Genomic DNA, 23035 nt, shown 5'->3' on the forward strand with positions numbered 1-23035 from the left:
AGACCTGCAATCAAAAATATTACTTCCAGCAAAATTATCCATAATATTGAATGAAAAAAAGTATATATAAATATATCTGTGCTTAACTGTAGCCTGCTTATGGAGAAGTGGGAGGGGGCTGAAAGGGGGGGAAAGAATTAAAGTAAAAAGTGCACAGCATAGAAAAAAAGAATAACCTACAAGGAAGTAAAGAAAGATGTAGTCCTGAATATAATCTCTTCTATTTATATATGCCTTCTTGAAATGGAAATTTATTATTATATATTTTGATCCTCCCTGATGCTCTGCTATGCACATGACAATGTTTTACTTTGTTTTTATTTTCCTTTTCTGTCTCTCTTTTTCTATTCTGTTTTTTCTTATTTCATGTTTAGTTCAATAAAAAAAAGTTATTAAAAAGTCAGTTGGATATTTTGTGTACATTTAGAGATTATTAACAACTAATGCCCGATCCATTTTTGACCAGTTAAAGTAATTGATCATCAATGATATCTTGTTTTGATGGCATATTTATGTTTGGATACATTACGAAGGTTTAAGTGACGTGGAAAGAACCAATGAATAAATAAACAAGTAAACAGAATAAACAAATAAAATATACAACAAAACAAAGGGAATGCTTATTGTAGTTTTTAAAGAAACTATGTGGCTTATGAGGATCCTTTTTTTTTTTTGAAATAAAACTGTATTTACTATTTTCATAATCTCCATGTGCACCACAAAACTACATTCACAAAAATTCCAGGAGAAAAATGAAAGATAACCACGGAGAAAAAAATTAAAGGCAAAGATGTGATATAATGGGAAAACAACCAGTCTCAAAAACAGAAGATCTGATATATAATCCCAGCTTTGTCACTAATTTACTTATTTGTTTTTTGTTTTTTGTTTTTTAATTTTTATTTAATAATTACTTTATATTGACACTCGTTTCTGTTCCGATTTTTTTTTCCCTCCCTCCTCCCTCCACCCCCTCCCCTAGATGGCAAGCAGTCCTTTATATGTTGGATATGTTGCAGTATATCCTAGATACAATATATGTTTGCAGAACCGAACAGTTCTCTTGTTGCATAGGGAGAATTGGATTCAGAAGGTATAAATAACCCGGGAAGAAAAACAAAAATGCAGATAGTTCACATTCGTTTCCCAGTGTTCTTTCTTTGGGTGTAGCTGCTTTTGTCCATCGTTTATCAATTGAAACTCAGGTCTCTTTGTCAAAGAAATCCACTTCCATCAAAATATGTCCTCATACAATATCATTGTCGAAGTGTATAATGATCTCCTAGTTCTGCTCATTTCACTTAGCATCAGTTCATGTAAGTCTCGCCAGTCCTCTCTGTATTCATCCTGCTGGTCATTTCTTACAGAACAATAATATTCCATAACATTCATATACCACAATTTACCCAGCCATTCTCCAATTGATGGGCATCCATTCATTTTCCAGTTTCTAGCCACTACAAACAGGGCTGCTACAAACATTTTGGCACATACAGGTCCCTTTCCCTTCTTTAGTATTTCTTTGGGATATAAGCCCAATAGAAACACTGCTGGATCAAAGGGTATGCACAATTTGATAATTTTTTGGGCAAAATTCCAGATTGCTCTCCAGAATGGTTGGATTCGTTCACAGCTCCACTAACAATGCATTAGTGTCCCAGTTTTCCCGCATCCCCTCCAACATTCATCATTATTTTTTCCTGTCATCTTAGCCAATCTGACAGGTGTGTAGTGGTATCTCAGAGTTGTCTTAATTTGCATTTCTCTGATCAATAATGATTTGGAACACTCTTTCATATGAGTGGTAATAGTTTCAATTTCATCCTCTGAAAATTGTCTGTTCATATCCTTTGACCATTTATCAATTGGAGAATGGCTTGATTTCTTATAAATTTGAGTCAGTTCTCTATATATTTTGGAAATGAGGCCTTTATCAGAACCTTTAACTGTGAAGATGTTTTCCCAGTTTGTTGCTTCCCTTCTAATCTTGTTTGCATTAGTTTTATTTGTACAAAGGCTTTTTAATTTGATGTAATCAAAATTTTCTATTTTGTGATCAGTAATGGTCTATAGTTCATCTTTGGTCACAAATTTCTTTCTCCTCCACAAGTCTGAGAGATAAACTATTCTATGTTCCTCTAATTTATTTATAATCTCGTTCTTTATGCCTAGGTCATGGACCCATTTTGATCTTATCTTGGTATATGGTGTTAAGTGTGGGTCCATGCCTAATTTCTGCCATACTAATTTCCAATTATCCCAGCAGTTTTTATCAAATAATGAATTCTTTTCCCAGAAGTTAGGGGCTTTGGGTTTGTCAAACACTAGATTGCTATAGTTGATTATTCTGTCTTGTGAACCTAGCCTTTTCCACTGATCCACTAATCTATTTCTTAGCCAATACCAAATGGTTTTGGTGACTGCTGCTTTATAATATAATTTTAGATCAGGTACAGCTAGGCCACCTTCATTTGATTTTTTTTTCATTAATTCCCTTGAGATTCTCGACTTTTTATTGTTCCATATGAATTTTGTTGTTATTTTTTCTAGATCATTAAAATATTTTCTTGGAAGTCTGATTGGCATAGCACTAAATAAATAGATTAGTTTAGGGAGTATTGTCATCTTTATTATGTTCGCTCGGCCGATCCAAGAGCACTTAATATTTTTCCAATTATTTAAGTCTGACTTTATTTGTGTGGAGACTTTTTTATAATTTTGCTCATATAATTCCTGACTTTCCTTTGGTAGATAGATTCCCAAATATTTTATGGTATCAACAGTTATTCTGAATGGGATTTCTCTTTGTATCTCTTGCTGTTGGGTTTTGTTGGTGATGTATAAAAATGCTGAGGATTTATGGGGATTTATTTTGTAGCCAGCTACTTTGCTAAAATTATGAATTATTTCCAATAGCTTTTTAGTAGAATCTCTGGGGTTCTCTAGGTATACCATCATATCATCTGCAAAGAGTGATAGTTTGGTTTCTTCATTGCCTACTCTAATTCCTTTAATATCTTTCTCGACTCTTATTGCCGAGGCTAGTGTTTCTAATACGATATTAAATAATAATGGTGATAGTGGGCAACCTTGCTTCACTCCAGATCTTACTGGGAAAGGTTCCAGTTTTTCCCCATTGCATATGATGCTTACTGATGGTTTTAAATATATGCTCCTGACTATTTTAAGGAAAAGTCCATTTATTCCTATGCTCTCAAGTGTTTTTTATTAGGAATGGATGTTGGATTTTATCAAATGCTTTTTCTGCATCTATTGAGATGATCATGTGGTTTTTGTTTGTTTGGTTATTGATATAGTCAATTATGCTAATAGTTTTCCTAATATTGAACCAGCCCTGCATTCCTGGTATAAATCCTACTTGGTCATAGTGTATTATCCTGGTGACGATTTTCTGTAATCTTTTTGCTAATATTTTATTTAAGATTTTAGCATCAATATTCATTAGGGAGATTGGTCTATAATTTTCTTTCTCTGTTTTCAGCCTACCTGGTTTAGGTATCAGTACCATGTCTGTGTCATAAAAGGAGTTTGGTAGGACTCCTTCAATCCCTATTTTTTGAAATAGTTCATATAACATTGGAGTTAATTGTTCTTTAAATGTTTGGTAGAATTCACATGTAAATCCATCTGGTCCTGGGGATTTTTTCTTAGGGAGTTGATTGATGGTTTGTTCTATTTCTTTTTCTGAGATGGGACTGTTTAGGATATTTACTTCTTCCTCTGTTAGTTTGGGCAAGCTATATTTTTGGAGGTATTTTTCTATTTCTTTTAAGTTGTCGAATTTATTGGCATAAAGTTGGGCAAAGTAACTCCTAATTATTGCTCTAATTTCCTCTTCGTTAGTGGCGAGTTCTCCCTTTTCATTTTTAAGACTAACAATTTGATTTTCCTCTTTCCTTTTTTTAATCAGATTTACTAAGGGTTTGTCTATTTTGTTGGTTTTTTCATAGAACCAACTCTTAGTTTTATTAATTAATTCAATAGTTTTTTTACTTTCAATTTTATTGATCTCTCTTTTTATTTTTAGAATTTCAAGTTTAGTGTTTGACTGGGGGTTTTTAATTTGTTCCTTTTCTAACATTTTTAGTTGCAAACCCAATTCATTGACCTTCTCTTTCTCTATTTTATACAAATAGGCCTCTAGAGATATGAAATTTCCCCTTATTACCGCTTTGACTGCATCCCATACATTTTGGTATGATGTCTCATTATTATCGTTTTCTTGGGTGAAGTTATTAATTATGTCTATGATTTGCTGTTTCACCCAATCATTCTTTAGTATGAGATTATTTAGTTTCCAATTATTTTTTGGTCTACTTCCCCCTGCTTTTTTGTTGAATGTAATTTTCATTGCATCGTGGTCTGAAAAGGATGCATTTACTATTTCTGCCTTACTGCATTTGAGTTTGAGGTTTTTATGTCCTAATATATAGTCAATTTTTGTGTAGGTTCCATGAACTGCTGAAAAGAAAGTGTATTCCTTTCTGTCTCCATTACATTTTCTCCAGAGATCTATCATATCTAACTTTTCTAATATTCTATTTACCTCTTTGACTTCTTTCTTATTTATTTTGTGGTTTGATTTATCTAATTCTGAGAGTGCAAGGTTAAGATCTCCCACTATTATAGTTTTACTGTCTATTTCTTCTTGCAGCTCTCTTAATTTCTCTTTTAAGAATTTAGATGCTACACCACTTGGTGCATATATGTTTAATATAGATAGTGCTTCATTATCCATGCTACCCTTTAGCAAGATATAGTGCCCTTCCTTATCTCTTTTAATTAGATCAATTTTTGCTTTAGCTTGATCTGAGATCAGGATGGCTACCCCTGCTTTTTTGACTTCACCTGAAGCATAGTAGATTTTGCTCCAACCTTTTGCCTTTAACCTGCATGTATCTCCCCGCTTCAGGTGTGTTTCCTGTAAACAACATATTGTAGGATTCTGGCTTTTAATCCATTCTGCTAACCGCTTCCTCTTTATGGGGGAGTTTACCCCATTCACATTTATGGTTAGAATGACCAATTCTGTATTACTTGCCATCTTGTTAACCCCGGTTTATGCTTTTCTCCCTTCTTTCCCCTTTCCCCCCTTCCCAGTATTAAGCTTGTGAGCACCACTTGCTTCTCACAGCTCGCCCTTTTTAGTATCCCTCCCCCTGCCTTAGAGTTCCTCCCCCTATCTTACCCCTTTCCCTCCCAGTTTCCGTATTCCCTTCTGCTTAGCTTATTCCTTCCCTTTTCACTTTTCCCTTCTCACTTTTCAATGAGGTGGGAGAAGTTTCACCATAGATTGAATATGTCTTAAGATTTTTCACTTAAAGCCAATTCTGAAGGCAGTAAGATACCCACTATATTCACCCCCCTCCATTCTTTCTCTCAGATATAACAGGTTTCCTATGCCTCTTCATGAGATGTACTACCCCCACTTTACCCTTTTTCTGGTACAATGTCCTTTCCACATCAATTTCTAGAACAAGATATACATGTATTCTTTATACATCTATATAGTCAAAACATAGTTCCCAAGATTAATCTTTACCTTTTTAGATTTCTCTTGAGTTCTATATTTGTAGATCAAACTTTTTATTAAGTTCTGGCTTTTTCATCAGAAATAGATGAAATTCGCTTACTTCGTTGAATGTCCATCTTCTTCCCTGGAAAAAGATGCTCATTCTCGCTGGGTAAGTTATTTTTGGTTGCATACCAAGTTCCTTAGCCTTTCGGAATATCATATTCCAGGCCCTTCGATCTTTTAATGTGGATGCTGCCAGATCCTGGGTGATCCTTATTGTGGCTCCTTGATACTTGAATTGGGTTTTTCTAGCCTCTTGCAGTATTTTTTCCTTCGTCTGAAGGTTCTGGCATTTGGCCACTATATTCCTTGGTGTTTTGATTTTAGGATCCCTTTCAGTGGGTGATCGATGAATCCTTTCAATGTTTATTTTTTCCTCTGTTCCTATGACTTCTGGGCAGTTCTCTTTGATAATTTCCTGGAAAATAGTGTCCAGGCTCTTTTTTTCATCATGTTTTTCTGGAAGTCCAATGATTCTCAGATTGTCTCTCCTGGATCTGTTTTCCAGGTCTGTTGTCTTCCCCAGAAGGTATTTCACATTCTTTTCCATTGTTTGATTTTTTTGGATTTGCTTGACTGATTCTTCTTGTCTCCTCGAGTCATTCAATTCCACTTGTTCAATTCTGATTTTCAGTGAAGTATTTTCTTCACTCACTTTTTAAAAATCTTTTTCTAATTGTCCCATTGAGTTCTTTTGTTCTGTGGAATTTTTTTCCATTTCGCCAATTTTGTTTTCCAGTTCACCAACCCTATTTTTCAAGGATTTTACTTCTTTATCCACTCTCTCTTTAACTGACTTCTCCAGGCTCTTTTGCCAAGCCTCCCTCTCCTTTTGCCAAGCCTCACTCTGCTTTCCCCATTTTTCTTCTAGCTCCCTTGTGAGAGCCTTTTTAATCACTTCTATGAGGTTCATCTGTGCTGAGGAACAGATGATCTCCTCCTTTGGGGATTCACCTGGGGACTGTCTGTTTTTAGTCTCCTCAGGATTTAGAGTCTGCTCTCTGTCTGTATAGAAGCTGTCAAGGGTTAAAGTCCTCTTCAGTTTCTTGCTCATTCTGTCTAATAATCAAAGACAAACTACCAAAGAAAAACAGAAAAAACTGGAGTCTTTCTTTGGGGGGAGCTGGGTATGTTACCGAGCTTCCTCTACAGACTGCGGGGGGCAGCAGTGAGGCACTAGCAGGACTGTGTTGCGCCTGAGCCCAGAGCGTGCTGAGTCACTGTAGGGCGGGGGGGGAAGGGGGGGGCGGCCAGGTCCCGAGAGACTCCAGCTGTTTGGGGTTGTATTCTTCAGCCCCGGTGTTTTTAGCTTCTCTGCTGGGCTGCTGACTTGCTGCCGGAGCAAAATATCCAAACCTGTAGCGAAGCTCTCCCCGCAGAGACGGCTGCGATCGCTCCCCACCCCCTCTCCAGTCTGCTCCCGTGCTCTCACTGCTGCTGCCCTCAGCCTGCGCCCGATCTAAAACCATCCCAGTCCTCCAGTAAAGACAGACTTTTCTTGGCGAATCTCAAGCATGGCTTCTCTTGGTAACTATTTGTGGGGTTTTTTTTCAGTCAAGCATTAATTTAGAGGCTTGTAATGAAATGGATAGTGAGAGAAAGTGTGGAGCTTATGCAGCTGTGTGCCTCCTCTCCGCCATCTTAACCAGAAGTCCCGAGGATCCTTATTATGACAGGTAGACAGCACAGTCCATAGAGTGTTGGGTTTGGAGTTAGGAAAACTCATCTTCCTGAGTTCAAATCTGGCCTCAGACACTTACTAGCTATGTGATGGTAGACAAGTCATTTAACCCTATTTGCCCAGGTTTTATCATTTATAAATGAAGTGGAGAAAGAAATGTCAAACCACTCCAGTATCCTTGTCAAAAAACAAACAAACAAACAAAAAACAGATGGCGTCATGAAAAATCAGATCTTGTAAATTCCTTGAAGGCAGATACAATCTTGCCTTTAGCACAAGTTGTGATCCATAGCAGGGGGCTTAATAAATATTGGATTAAGTGTTTGATAGAATTTCACTACATACATATTTAGTATCCAGAAAGATTTTGTATAACTCCTTAAAAGTCTCATATATTGCAAAATATATGCAAAAAGGAGAATGGCATAAGTAGGATGCATCAGATCCTAAAGCCCAGTCAGTATTCCCTCATGGCACAAAAGTGGTCTTCTGTTCTCCAAGACTCCATTAACACAGGAAAAACTTTGGCAGGTTCTATTAAGCTAACAAAACCTGGAGTACAGACATGGTTTTTTCCTGTCTTTTTTTTTTTTTCTTGTTTTAGAGGCAGCTGGTTATTTCTGGAGATAAGAGTGCTGAGGCTGGCATTAGCAAGACCTGATTTCAAGTCTAATTTGAAAAACCTACTTATTGTGTGACCCTAGGCAAATCTTTTTACCTCTATCCACTTCTGTTTTGTCAACTTCAAAATTTTGGATAATAATTAATAGCGCTTACTCACGGGTTGTTAATGAGGATCAAATCATGCAGGGGTACTCAAACTTTTTAAATAGGGGGCCAGTTCCACTGTCCCTCAGACTGTTGGAGGGCCGGACTATAGTAAAAACAAAAACTTTGTTTTGTGGGCCTTTAAATAAAGAAACTTCATAGCCCTGGGTGAGGGGGATAAATGTCCTCAGCTGCCGTATCTAACCTGCAGCTGTAGTTTGAGGACCCTTGAATGAAATAATAGTGGTAAACAGTTCTTAGTGCTGAATCTGGCATATAGTAGATGCTATATAAAATGTTCATTCTCTTTCCTTGTTACTTTTTAAAAACAAAGGGGAAAACAAATTCAGCAGAAGGTTAAGCTCATGTATTTTTAGTATTATAGATAACCTGCAAGGTCATTGTGTCATAGATTGAAGGATGGGAAGAACCTCACAATCAGTCTATACCAGGGATTTGTAACTTAGAAACCACAGATAACTTTCTCATCACAAAGTCCATGGATAGATAAAATTTAGTAATTACTTCAACTACTTAGAAATATTATTCTTAGAAGGGGTTCACAGACTTCACCAGATCCCCAAAGGAGATCTATGGCATAAAAAAGATTAAGCACTTCTGATCTTGTCCAACAGCCACATTTTATGGATTAAAAAACCTGACTTATGCATTAATTATGAGGCACGAATTATGAGAGGTAGGATTAGCACCCACATTTTTTTTGATTTCCAAGTCAGTGCTTTTTCTACAGTGCCATAATCAATCTTTTTTCATTTCAAGAATAAGGAAATATAGACCTACAGAAGGCAGGTGAATTTCTTAATATTACATAGCTAGTTGGGATCAATTAAATCCCAGCCTATAGTATTCTTTCCACCATGCCACATCATCTGTTGGCAGCAGAGAGTTAATTCTGAGAACACAATTTTATCTTTTTTTTTAAGCAATGGGTCATGAAATGGGGAGAATCTCATAGATTGTAGATCAGTAGATAGCATCAATTTCTCCCTAGGGTGAAGATAAAGGCATTTCAATAATACAAAACTAAGATATAAATAATAAAATAAAATACAAAACAGTAACACAAAACTGAGGTACTACATGATTTCTCTGGTAACACAGTATAGGGGACAAAAAAATAAAGCTTGGACTAGATGATTTTTTTATTGATGCTCCAACTTTAAAATTCTGTAATACTGTACTGATGTATCCCTAAAATGATGTTTAGATGTGGTTTATAAATGAAGAGAATTAAGTCAACTGGGAGAAAATTATAGGAATTAAGATGTAATGCATTAGAAGCATTTGTTTTTTGTTTTTGTTTTGTTTTGTTCTTGTGTGATGCCAGTGAATTTTGCAGCCATGCTTTTCTCTCTCTATCTGGGTTTGAAGAATTGATTGATTCAGATCTCACATATTACCATAATTATCATCAAAAATGTACTACATATCCAACATCTATCAGAACTTGAATATAGAAGTTTATTTTAAAATGGTGGGGATATATTTCCTTTTGCCTGGAGTATATAATTTAAATTAGATTGATGTGGAAATAAGCAAAGCTGCATAACAAATATGAAAAGAATTGAATTATTCCCAACTCCAAGGACCAGGCCACTTGACTGGTTAGTGTGAATTTTAAATCTATCCAGGAATTCATCTGATTCTTTCAGAACTTATTCTTTAATTAGACCTCATATTAATTTGCTTTATTTCTTGGAGTTTTGTTTCATTTTGGGGCCAATTTAATTAGGCATTTTGATTAAACAGCAATGGAAAATTATATTTTAAAATTTGTATCCTTTTATCATTTTTTAAAGTAATTTTATAAGGGGGAAGGTAGGTAGATGGTATAGTGAGTGGATAGAGTACTGACTGAAGTCAAGAGGACCTGAGTTCAAATTCAGCCTTAAATGCTTGACACTTAATGGATGTTTGATTTTGGACAACGCTGTCATGCCTCCCCCCCCCCCCCCAAAAAAAAAAAAAAAAGAAGTAATCTTAGTGATTTTTTTTTGTATCACCTAGATTTTCTAAATTATTCCTTAGTCCCTCTCTCTCCCTGAAAACCATCTCTAATAATGAGGAATAAAAAGTAGAGGGGAAAATAGTGAAAGGAAGCAATATATTAAAAATGTCTGGTATTACATGCAAAGTTCCTTACTCATAATCCTCTATTTCTGCAAAGAAGAATAAGGATATACTTTTTTGTATCTCTTCTATACTGAAAACTAGACTATAATTTTACAGTATTCAGTTTCTCTTGTTTTGTTGTTGTGTCTGTTTACATTGTTGTAGTCATGATATATAGTTTTTTTCTTTCTACTTCTTTTACTTCTCATCAATTCATGACTCCCCTTTTTTGTATTCATCATATTCATAATTTTTATCATATAACAATATTCCATTATATTCATGTACAGTAATTAGACAAGAAAGTAGAACCAAATATAGAGTCTTGGGGATTCAAAGAGGCAATTTTTTTTTCATAGCTTTTTCATTTACAAGTTATATATATGTAATTTTACAGCATTAACAGTTGCCAAACCTTTTGTTCCAATTTTTCCCCTCCTTTCCCCCAATCCCCCCCAGATGGCAGGATGACCAGTAGATGTTAAATATATTAAAGTATAAATTAGGTACACAATAAGTATACATGACCAAACCATTATTTTGCTGTAAAAAAGATTCAGAGTCTGAACTATTGTACAATTAGCCTGTGAAGTAAATCCAAAATGCAGGCAGGCAAAAATATAGGGATTGGGAATTCAATGTAATGGTTCTTAGTCATCTCCCAGAGTTCTTTTGCTGGGCATAGCTGGTTCAGTTCATTACTGCTCCATTAGAATTGATTTGGTTCATCTCATTGCTGAAGATGGCCAGGTCCATCAGAATGATCATTATATAGTATTGTTGAAGTATATAAGGATCTCCTGGCCCTACTCTTTTCACTCAGCATCAGTTCTTATAAGTCTCTCCAGGCCTTTCTGAAATCATCCTGTTGGTCATTTCTTACTAAACAATAATATTCCATAATATTCATATGCCACAATTTATTCAGCCATTCTCCAATTGATGGGCATCTATTCAGTTTCCAGTTTCTGGCCACTACAAAGAGGGCAAGAGGCAAAATTTTTAAAATCATTTCTCCAACTCATTGGATAGATATTTCATTGCTAATACAAAAGGTCTTTTATAAATATTTTAGATGTCTGTATGGCCTTTCTTTCCAACAATGATCTCATTGATATACATGTCTAGCAATGAACATGGAATATACATGACTAACAATGGAATATCTGGGTCAAATAATGAGTATTTTCATAATTTTTCTCATAATTTCAAACTGTTTTTACAATCATTAAACTAATCCATAATTCCATTAAAAGTGTATTAGTGCGCTCATCCTTTTTTAACTCCTTTTTTCACTATTCCTATCTTTATTCTTTTCAATTTGTTGGCTGTGAAGTAAAAGTTGAGATTGTTTTCATCTTAATTTCTCTTATTGTTACTGATTTGGAGCATTCTTTTATATGGTTGAAAAATATCATTTAATATATAATTGAATTTCATATGACTGAAAAATATACTTTAAAAATGAATTATTTATAAAGGAAGATATTTTGTTGAATACAAGAAAGTTAAAAGGCTAGTCACCTAATCTAAACTGTATATATCCTTCTAAACTGTAGATATCCTTCTTAAAGTCATTGGGAATTTGGGAAATTGATATTTACATTTTGAACAAACAGGTAAATAAATAGAATTAGATTTTTTAATAGAGTGAATTCATTTTTTTCAAAGATATTGTTGATAACCTACAAAAATAAATACTTGATCCTATTCTAAAATTTCTCATTTTTCTAATACTTACAGATGGACAAAAAAGAAAGAAATCTTTGAGAAAGAAACTGGATTCACTAGGAAAGGAGAAAAACAAAGACCGAGGTAAAGTATCCAATGAACTAAAGAATAAGTGTTGTGATACAGGAGCCACCTGCCAGTGGCTGCTGAAGTCTAATTCAGATCTGTAGAATGGATTTCTTCATGTGAGAGGATGACGATGATACAAGGAGACTGAGACGCAGTTGTGTTCTCTGACCTCTTCACTGAGAGGCAGTTGTGCCTCCCTCCTCTTCTCTCTTGTCTCCAATTTATTTCATTCCCAATCTACAAGGAACATCTGCGAAAGCTGCTTTGTAACTCTTTCAAGTATTATAATTCTCCAGCTATGGAGGCTTTCGGAGAATTGACCTGCTCCTTCACTTAGGCATGATCCTTAATAATTCCCCATTTTTTGTTTTATGGAAATGCGATTATTTTCCCCCCACAGTATGGTCACTAAGTATATGCATTAGCTGTTATATATGTCCACATGCTAAGCTATCTGAGTCCACATGCTAGGGAATGCAAATAGCACTATATAACAGGTGTTGAATCTTATGAGATATCATGGAGGCAAACTTTCAAATGGAGAAGAGGACTATAGTCAGGATAGCCATTTTTCATAAGTCTCTCACCAGTCGGTCCTTTAATGTGTTGGCCCATTTAATTACTCCTACTAAAAAAAGTCTTACCGGGTCTCTTCTCCCTTTCCTTCCCCATGGATTACTGAAGGAACTATCCTGGAGAATCCTACTCACAAACAGCTCCCAAATATTGCTGCTGCTTTATTTTCTTGTGCTTCTTATGTTCCACATTTGGGCGCCACATGTTGTGATACGGGAGCCTCCTGCCAGTGACTGCTAAAGGTCTAACTCAGATCTGTAGAATGGATCTCTTCATGTGAGAGGATGATGATGATGATACAAGAAGACTGAGAGGCAATTGCATTCTCTGACCTCTCTCCTGAGAGGCAGTTGTGTTCTCTGACCTCTCTCCTGAGAGGCAGTTGCTTGTCTGATCTCTCTCCTCTTCCCTCTTGCCTCCAATTTATTTCATTTCCAATCCACAAGGAACATCTGCAAAAGCTGCTTTGTAACTCCTTCAAGTGTTATGATTCACAGCTGTGAGGACTCTTGGAGAATTGACCTACCCCTTCACTTAGGCATGGTCCTTAACAAATAAGCATCTTTCCCTGAACATTAGCATTGGATTTGGTGGAATTTTTGTACTTCACTGTAAAATGAACTGAAGAAGGAAAAGGCAAACTACTTCAGTATTTTTGCCAATAAAACATCCAAATGTGATCACAAAGTCAGATAATAGTAGAAACAGCTGAACAACATACATAAACATGTGTGTATATCTGTGTTTTTAAAATAAACATTAAGCAAATAACTTTTTTAAAAACCCAGATACACAGACTATTCAGTAAATTACTGAAATTTTCCTTTAGATAAAACTTGGCAATTGACTATAGGCATAAACTTATTTATAGTGCACATGATACACTGCTGCTATAATTAAGAGAACTGGATTCAGGTTTCAACTTTGCAACTCACGATATAAGTAACTGAGGCAAGTCACCTTGCCCTTCTAAGCTTCAGTGTGTTCATCTACAAATTGGACTTCCTACCTTATAAAACTGTTAGAAGGAAAGTACTCTATAAACTTTAAAGGTTATTCAAAAAAATACTGGGTTTAAAGTTTGGATGGTCTATTGTGTTTGAAGATTCTTATAATCATTTGAAAGCTATGTGACTGGACAAATCACATCACATCTCTGGGTCTCAGTTTCTTTATCTGTAATAATAGTAATAATGGGGACAGCTAGTGGGGTGTAGTAGATAGAACTACCAGCCCTGAAGTTAGGAGAACCTCAGTTTAAATCTTTACTTACCCCTTCCTAACTGTGTGACCCTGGGCAAGTCACTTAGCCACAATTGCCTCAGGAAAACAAGAATAATAATGACACATAGCTCACAGGGCTATTATAAGAACCAAATGAGATTTTAAATGATTTGTAAATCTTAAAAAATTAAATAATTATGTGTCATTGTTATTATTACAGAACCATAAGCTCAATAAAGGAGGAAAAATGATATTTCTATAAAGAAAGGATCCCAGGCCTTTCTAAACCATCATTGAATCTTAGAGATCCTCACTGAAATATATTCTCTTTAACTCTAATTAATGATATTGTCTCCACAATATCAGTCACAGCCCCATTTTAAAGCTCACTGCAGTCATCCAAGCTAGGGGTTACCAAGCTAGAGGTTACTAACTTTGGCCAGGACACTGTCTGAGGAAGGAAATAGAATTCTCTCTACTAGACATAATTAAGAAAAGGAATTTCTGAGCTAAGTCTCCTGAGAGACTATCCTAAGCATAGAAATAATCATGATTTTAATATTATCTATTTATTATAGTCCTTTATAGTTTCTAAAACTTCATAAAGTTGTGATGAAACAAGCATGGGATTTGATATCAAAGAACAATTATTTAAACTCCAGCACTGCTTTTTAGTGAGTTTGTGATCTAGAGGAAAACATTTCATCTATCTGGGCCTCAGTTTTCCCATAGAAAAGAAATCAAGGAGATGGATTAGCTAGTTTCAGAGGTCCCAAGTTTCTCCAATAGAACATAAATGCCTTTAGGGAAGACTGTCTCTTTGATTTTGTGCCCTAATGCTATTGTGAAATACTGAGCTAGTATTAGCCAACACTGAGAAAGGCTTCTTATAGAAAGTGGTATTTTAGCCAAAGCTGTTTGTAAATAATAATCAAAGTTATCTATGTGTGTATATCTCTATGTATTTATATATGCTATCCCAAATGTTCATATAGACTATTTGTGTCTGACCTGTGACAGAGGACTCCAAGTTAATATAAGCTTGATCAGCCATAGTTGTATACATTGTAACTTGATTCTGACATAGTGATGTCATTTTAGTCCACTTCAAGAAAGGACACAATTCAAATATATATGTTTATATAAATATATATGTGCATAAATATATGTATGAGTATATATGTGTATGGTATATGGCTATACATATGAGTATATGACTATATATGTATAAATAACACATACATTTATACATACATTATCTCATTAAATCCCAACCATAACCCTGTTAAATGGGCATGTCTTATTGCTCCTATGTTACAGATGAGAAAACTGAATCTGAGCGGTTAAATGGTTTGGTCAAGGTCACACAATATCGAAGGTGTGATTTAACCCAGGTCTTTGTACTTGAGATAAAATGCACTTTCAACATGCAATCCTGCGCGCGCGCTCTCTCTCTCTCTCTCTCTACACACACACACACACACACACACACACACACACACACACATATATATATAAATATTACAAGTATTATTGCAATGAGTAAGATTTCAACAAGTATCTAAGAGGATCAGGGACAAGAAGAATTGCTTTCAACAGATCCCAATTTTTAATATTATTGATTCTAAGGTTGATGAATTCTAGTATGGAATATAAACTAGTATGAGGAATAAGATTCTCGGAATTTAAATTCCAAATGTTCATAAAGAACATGTACAGGTTCAAGTCAAAAAAAAAAAAAATGAAGATTGTTTTAGAAGAAAAATGTCTGTTTTGGTCTTAACTGTGAGGTGCACATGTGTGTATGTGTGTGTGTGTGTGTGTGTGTGTGTATGTGTATCCTCCTCTTGGAAGTGGAATTTTAACTAAATTAACTTAGAAGAGGAATGTTAACTAAGATAGCAATAAGTGTACATATAATTAACTATAAGTGCACATATAAGTGGAATGACTACAAATTCTCAAGGCCAAATAGAATTTTTATATCTTTAATAGACTTTCTCTTACGATTTTTTTTTGCATCAGTCAATTGGGTTTAAATGACTTGCCCAGAGTCACACAGCGAGGAAGTTGCTCTTGCACTATATCTACTAAGGCCTGAATTTTATCTCTTGTTAAGGGCCACTGTTCTACCCACACTGGTGTATCAGTTTTCCACCGAATAGGAACTGGTGAGAGTGCTGGCAGGCCTTCAACAGCAACCCTCCCTAAAAAGCCGAAGTACTTAATTGTAATCCTATCTGCTGTAAAATGTCTCTTCCCCACAGATTGATGGGGATTTTTTCAACCACAAAAGGAGTAAAAACTCTGGTTTCATTTTCAAATGTCCATTTCATAGGGGCAGCACTAACTTCTGCTGCTATTGATCCTCCTACACCAGACATGTAGGTGTCTGCCTTAATCTTTGGCCAGTAACTGGGCCAGCTGGCACCTCTAATGACTATACTGTCTGCACCTGTGTCTTCCAATCCTTTTAATGGTATTCCATTCACATAAATAGTGAGCATAGGTCGGTCATCTGTCACAGCTGCAGTCTAAAATATTCCTGGACTCTGCTGCTTGAAGTCAGAATCTAGGTAACTATCATCAGATTGTCTATTAGGGATATGTAACAGTAAGCCTGATACTATTACTTCTCCTGGTTGATAAATCACAGGTTGTCTACCTGTGTTAGTGACTGGGATATTAGCTACAAATTCTTTAGTTTCCCACATCAGTGTGTGGATGGCCACGGTTTTGCAAGCATTCTCAGGAGGTGAAATGGTCAAGCCTATTGTGCCTGGAGGCAAGGGATCCATAGGCTGGACAGGAACAGATTTCACCTCTCCAGGGGATATCTCAGTAGTCTCTACTGCATACAACTCTGTTTTTCCTAATTGCAATCTCCTTTTCCCCTCCAATTGCCTTTTGGCTGATTGATCATATCTTACTATCGAATTCCTAAAAACTCTCTGGGTATAACCTTAGCTGCCATCTTGCCCCATCTGGGGCCCTGAAGCTGGGCCCCACCTCTCATTTCCCCGAGTCAATCTACATTCAGAGGCCCAGTGTTACATTTTGGACATGGGATTTTGGGTTTTATTCTCTCACCCTGTCTTCTCATTCTATCTCCATATCTCAAATGTCCAACTTTTCCACACTGAAAACATCTACGAATTTCTCTAGAAGTCCCTTACCAAGCGGTTTGTCTTTCCATGTTCATCAAACTATGATGATGAATAAGCATTTGTGCCCACTGTGGCACAGTGTCTTATGATCTCCTCTAAAGGAGCATCTTTGTGTAGTCCCCTTAATACTTCTTTTGCAAACCTCATTGGCATTTTCCTTAGCCAGATGTCTGGTCGTTATTTCTGGGCAGCATTATCTCCAATGGTTCTTATTACAGCTGTTTGCAAACATCCCACAAAATCAGCAAAAGGTTCATTGGGACTTTGCTCTATTTTTTAGAAGGCTTTACTTCCATCTTTCTGTCCAGGGAGAGAACTCCAAGCTTTTATTGCAGCCTTAGAAATTTGCTCATACACTGGTATGGGATAATAAATCTGTTCTGAATTCTCTCCATACTAACCTTCACCAGCTAGTTGGTCAAAAGTGATTTGTCCAATAGCTCCTGTTTGCCTATTACGTTGGACTTGAATCTTACATAATTCATGAAACTCTGAAAACCACAACAAATTTTGTCCAGGTTCTAAACATGACCTTGCTATGGATTTCCAATCATTCAGAGTTAAGACTTCATAAGACAAATTATCTAGTAATAGCTTCACATAAGATGATGTAGCCTCATAAAGAGTGCACTCCTTTTTCAAATCTTTAATTTTTTCCAAATTAAAAGGAGTGTATTTTCTCTCTTTTTGACTTGAAGAATCAAGCTTTTTAATCACAGGATATGCATTTATAAAATCAGATATATATTCTCCTTCATTTTTTGCCTTAATTAATGCTTCTTCTAATCTTGTCATATTCTGCTTCACAGGAGATGCCTTAATAGGTGGTTCTGATTGCATTACTCCCCTTCCCCTCTTACTTCTTCCTCAACCCATGAAGGATTAATTGAGGGGGGAGGGTCATGAGATGTGGAATGATCTAATTTCTCCTGCTGTGAAATATCACACTCAGAATTGTACTTAACTCCATTCTTATCTGATTCTTCCTGCTTTTCACCTAGTTTAGTTGGCACTTTATTCTTTTTCCTTATTTTAACACTTATAAAATTCCCTAAAGCCAGTTGTATTAAATTATATGTATTAAGTATGTCTTTGAAAAATTGCATTTTTATTGCAAAATTGACAAAGATCCTCTCCTTCTAATTTCCACTCTATTGAGTTTGGATTAGATCTGTAGTATTCACCCAGTTTTTCTCCTATTAATTTCCATTCGTCTAAATCCAATTCTTTTTCCATAGAGAACCAAGGACATATGTGCTTTACAGTTTCTAAAAGTTCAGTGATCTGCTCCAAAATTATAATCAAACCTTAGCTTTCCATAACCTTGACAATGCTCTCTAAACATTTTTCTTGAACAGAAACAGAAGGCTATTTTCTAAATATCTGTCCCATCTTAGCTGAAATTCTACTTTAACTCTTTTAACAAAATTTCTTTGTTGTACTCACCTTAATTTCTGGGTTGAGGAGACTTTTCCACTGGATCAGGATCAGAGGCTTTTCCACTGGATCAGGATTCTGTCAGTCCCTGTTCAGGTGCCAAAATGTAGTGTTCTTTTTCTTTAAAATATAATGGTTCTCTCTGGGAGCAAGTTTCTTGGGGAGGTTTTCTGGAGGCAACCTTAATTTCACTTAAAAGTAATAATCATCTCAAAATGCAGCCAGCTGATTAAAATCCAAATGGTTATTTTCTCCTTCCAAAATAGCCCAGTTAGTTTTCTTAGTGGCCTAGCTCTCTGCTTGGTTCCAAGAGCTCTTGCAGCTTTGTCCTTTGCTTCTGCCTCTGCTGTCTTCAGCCTCCAGCCAGCACAAAGGTGGAAAATGGATGAATCTCTTGCCTCTGAGAGAGGGTGTCTGGCCCTCAATCTCCCATAGTGCTGAATCTGGTTGTGCCTCCAAGAGAGTCCTTCTCCTCAACTGAACTGATGCTCCCTTCTCAACCTTTTCAGCTGCACTCCCTTGACTGGCTCACTGAAACTCTATTTATGCTCCATCTCTGACAGAGTGGGATTATGGTATATGAGAGTGGGATTATGGGTTTCCTCCCAGCATGCTCTCTCGCCCTAAGAGCTTCAAGGGAGGTGTGAATTCACAAAGTTACACAGTTAACTTTGTGAATCTCCCATACTTGTGAACTCCAATGAGTAAAGGTGTGAACACAAGCATTGTTTCTCAGTTCCACTTAGTACCTTGTTTCTTCTGGTCCATAACATCTCCTTGTAGGATCAGATCAATCATACTGAACCATATTAAATCAGATAATTATTGTCTCTATCAACTCTAATGACTTAACAATTTGTAAAGATTCCAACAATGATGAATTTAATGGGTTCATGGGGGGGGGGGGGAGAGGGAGGAGGTTGGGATGGAGGGATGCAATCCTAAGCATAAAAGCAACTTATATTTGCATAGTATCTTACAGTTTGTTCAGAGCTTCCCTTCCAAGAAGCCCATGAAGTTAAGTTTTATAATTATTATTATTATTCCCATTTTACATTTGGGGAAACTGAAGCTCAGACAGGTTTAAGTGGTTTGCTTAAAGCAGGAATTCTTAATCTGGAGTGACCCATTAACTTAAAAGAGAGAGGAGGGAGAAAAAGAGGGATGTATTTTAATATAGCTAGTTTCCTTTCTTTGGATTTTATGTATTTAAAAATATTTTTGTGAGAAAGGTTTCATAGACTTCGCCAAACTTCCAAACTAGTGAGTGAGAAAGCCAATATTAAAATCTAAGGCTTTCCTAACTGCACATCTAGCACTCACTTCCCTATACCACGAGCTTATTTTTATAGTAACTATATGAAAACTGAGAGGCACTGTTTAAGTGTTCTGGGATAGGAACAACTTGCTATTTTGGCACAGAACTAAAAGTTTCATATTGTTTCCTTTTGTTTGAATATTAGCATTTGGGTTCCTAACAGCTGCACATGTAAAAATTATAATCGTTTCAGTTTGAGAGCCAGAGAATTAAAAAAAAAAAAAAAAAAAAAAACAGGAAATTCTGAATGACCCTTCTCACTAGATCATCTAAAAATAAAGTTGAACAGCTTTTCAGAATGGAATTACTTTCCCAGTGGAGAGGGTGTGGTTCATACCATACATTAATTGGTCTGATAAAATGAATCATATTCTATGTTTTATTATAAAAGTCATTTTATAACAACAGGACGATAGCAATATTGCTTTCTTCTTTTCCATCGAAAGATGTGACGTGTATTATAGTTTATATTTTTATAAGAACCAATTCCAAGCCAATATTTATAAAGAAAGTCTGTCATATAAAGACATAAGTTTTTTCTCTAAACTTTCCCCAAAAGTAATCTTACTTTTAAGCCATTGATTTCCCCAAGGGCTTTAAAATTCAACTTGTTCTCCTAGTTGGAAATCTGAGCTAATTTGAGTTTCTTATTACTGTACAATATGTAAATTCGATTATTTCATAATGATCTCAAAGACTATTATATATGTCATGTTTATAATCTATATAAAATCAATTATTATTGTTTTAATATGGGGGTCATTTGAGTTCTGGAAAGTTTTCTTCCTGCTTAAATTTCATTGCATCATTCTTTTTACAATTTAAGGTCAAGATTATATGAGTCAGAGCAATGGAACACTGCAGTAATAACAAATTGGCACTTTTATAGCTCTTTGACATTAAATGTCAACAGAAAATGAAACAGTCAATAAACAGAAATCCCCAAAAGATGGAAATCAAAAGATTAAGATTCAATGCCAGTGTTGGATAATAAAGAATAGAGACAAAGTATAGGTGTAAGAAAACAATTGGCAGGCACTGGTTTATTTATTGATAAACTAGTTACCATTTTGTAATTAACATCATCATTGTAGCTAGCATTTATCTAACATTTAAGGTTTACAAAAAGCTTTGCATATCCTATCTTATTTGGTCCTCACAACAACCCCAGAAGAGAGGAGCTGTAATGTAAAATTCATTATTCCTTTTAAATATATAATAAAGTAAATTCCCTTTCTTTCCCCCTTTTTACTGTCTTTGCCCCATTCTACAGATGGCTATCATTAGTCACAAATATGCATATAATGTATATGTATATATGTTATATATATATGTGTGTGTGTGTGTGTGTGTGTATAGTATATATAAATATATATGCATACAAATAAAAATATATGCATGTATGTATATGTAAATGTAAAAATTATTCTATATATACTTTTTACATTCTTTCTCTGGATACAGATAGTATCATTTTTCATATGTCCTTTATTTTTAATTCATGTATTTATAATAGTCAATATGACTTGTTCACTCAAAGTTGTTTTTAAACAATCTTGCTGTTCCTGTATATAGTGTTCACTCAGTTCTGCTCCTTTTATTCTTCATCATTTTATGCAAGTCTTTGCATGCTTTTCTGAGATCATTGATCTCATCATTTCTTATAGCACAGTAGTGTTCTATCACAACTATATACGATAACTTTCCCAATAGATGAGGATCCCTACAATTTCTAGTCCTTTGCCACCATAAAGAGAGCTACTATAAAAAATTCCATTAGCATTAAAAGTCATAATTATAATTTGTGAATTTCCCTCTATTTTGTTTTTCCTCTTCTTTTTCAGCCTCTCTTTTTACCCTATCCCTGTTACCTTATCTTCTCTTCCCATCCTTCCACTCACTATCCCACCCATGGAAGGGTGCATGGATCAGGATTGACTGAGTGGGGAGGAACTCTTTTCATGGTTTTTCAACATGGTGAACAGAAGAGCCCAGCAAAGGGCTAAAGATGAACCAGTGGCTAGCATTTATCTAACATTTAAGGTTTACAAAAAGCTGTGTATATGCTGTTTTATTTGGTTCTCACAACAACCCCAGAAGAGAGATGCTATTAGCTCCTTTGCATCTAACATTCCCTGCTTACACTCCCTTTCCTAGGAGGTTTAAGCAACATGATATAATTTAAGGAATAACTGCATACAGAAGTGGGAGAAAAGCCCTTTGGAGAAAGCAAAGCTATTGTCAATATTTAAGCCTATTATATGGAAAAAAGAACAAAATTTTGATGGAAATCAGAACCAAAGTCTCAACTATTTCGTCTGAGTAATCTACCGGTCATTAATTATTCACATTTATAAATAGTGACATTTTAAGCTTCCAGATGCTAAAAATGACAGAACAGGTCTCTGATTTATTTGCAAATGTTCTGAAGGTTTCCATACTTACCTAAGCTTTCTTTGTGCTGTTGGATTATTAGTTCCTACTATGGGTGAGTCACTGTATTGGGATTTCTGCTTATCACACATTTAAAACCCAGCATTACCATGAACCATTGGACATTCTTTTCTCCTCATGTTGCATTTATTATTCCACTGTTTGTCACTCTAATCCTCATATGGCTTGTTATTTATGGCTTCTTGATTCATTTTTCTTGTTGTTGCTAGTCCTACTGTCTGCACATTTACAGGTCTCTTCCCTGATTTGCTGGCAAAGGGATATTTTTTTGGTTTCTTCAGAGACAGGAAAGATTCATACATTACATCCTTAGGGTGTGTCCAGTGTACTCTTCCAAGATCCTTTCTTTTTTAATTCTCTTCCAGTTTTAATGTCAGTAGAAGTGGTCTTTTATCAGATCTAGAAATATGTAAAATATGCAAAATAAATGATATCAGTAGTCTCTGAAGTTAAATTAGCTGCTTAAAAATATCCTTTCAGAGTGATTCTGGGAGACTTTTGTATTTTCAGAGCAAATTCATGTAGTATGAAGGTATTTTTAAATGGGAGAAGTTGGGTGAAATAGAGTACCAAGCCTGTTGTCAGGAAGACTAATCTTCCTGAGTTCAAATCTGACTTTGGATAGTTGATAGTGACCCTGGGCAAGTCACTTAACCCTATTTGCCTCAGTTTCCTCACATGTAAAATGATCTGGAAAAGGAAACAGAAAACTACTCTAGTACTTTGTCAAGAAAACCCCAAATAGCATCATAAAGAGTTGGATATGACTGAACAGTAACAACAAAAGCAATGCAATTCTTTAAATAGTGATATTTAACATTGCATAGGCACAACATAACATTATTCAGATATTTTTTGTTTTTGTTATTGACATCACTGGA

At 35.5% G+C, this 23035-nt stretch overlaps 1 protein-coding gene across 3 annotated transcripts in view; it reads left to right on the forward strand.

Moving 5' to 3' along the window:
• Nucleotides 1–23035, forward strand: part of ARHGAP6 (Rho GTPase activating protein 6) — a 337783-nt gene that overhangs the window by 252101 nt on the left and 62647 nt on the right. For all 3 annotated transcript variants that reach the window (XM_051984535.1, XM_051984533.1, XM_051984534.1), the window contains one exon: nt 11922–11993. In XM_051984535.1, the coding sequence (XP_051840495.1) occupies nt 11922–11993 (72 nt within the window). The remainder of the gene's footprint in view (nt 1–11921; nt 11994–23035) is intronic.

The sequence above is a fragment of the Antechinus flavipes genome, chromosome 3 (genome assembly GCF_016432865.1).
Source record: "Antechinus flavipes isolate AdamAnt ecotype Samford, QLD, Australia chromosome 3, AdamAnt_v2, whole genome shotgun sequence".
In the NCBI taxonomy this organism is placed as follows: Eukaryota; Metazoa; Chordata; class Mammalia; order Dasyuromorphia; family Dasyuridae; genus Antechinus; species Antechinus flavipes.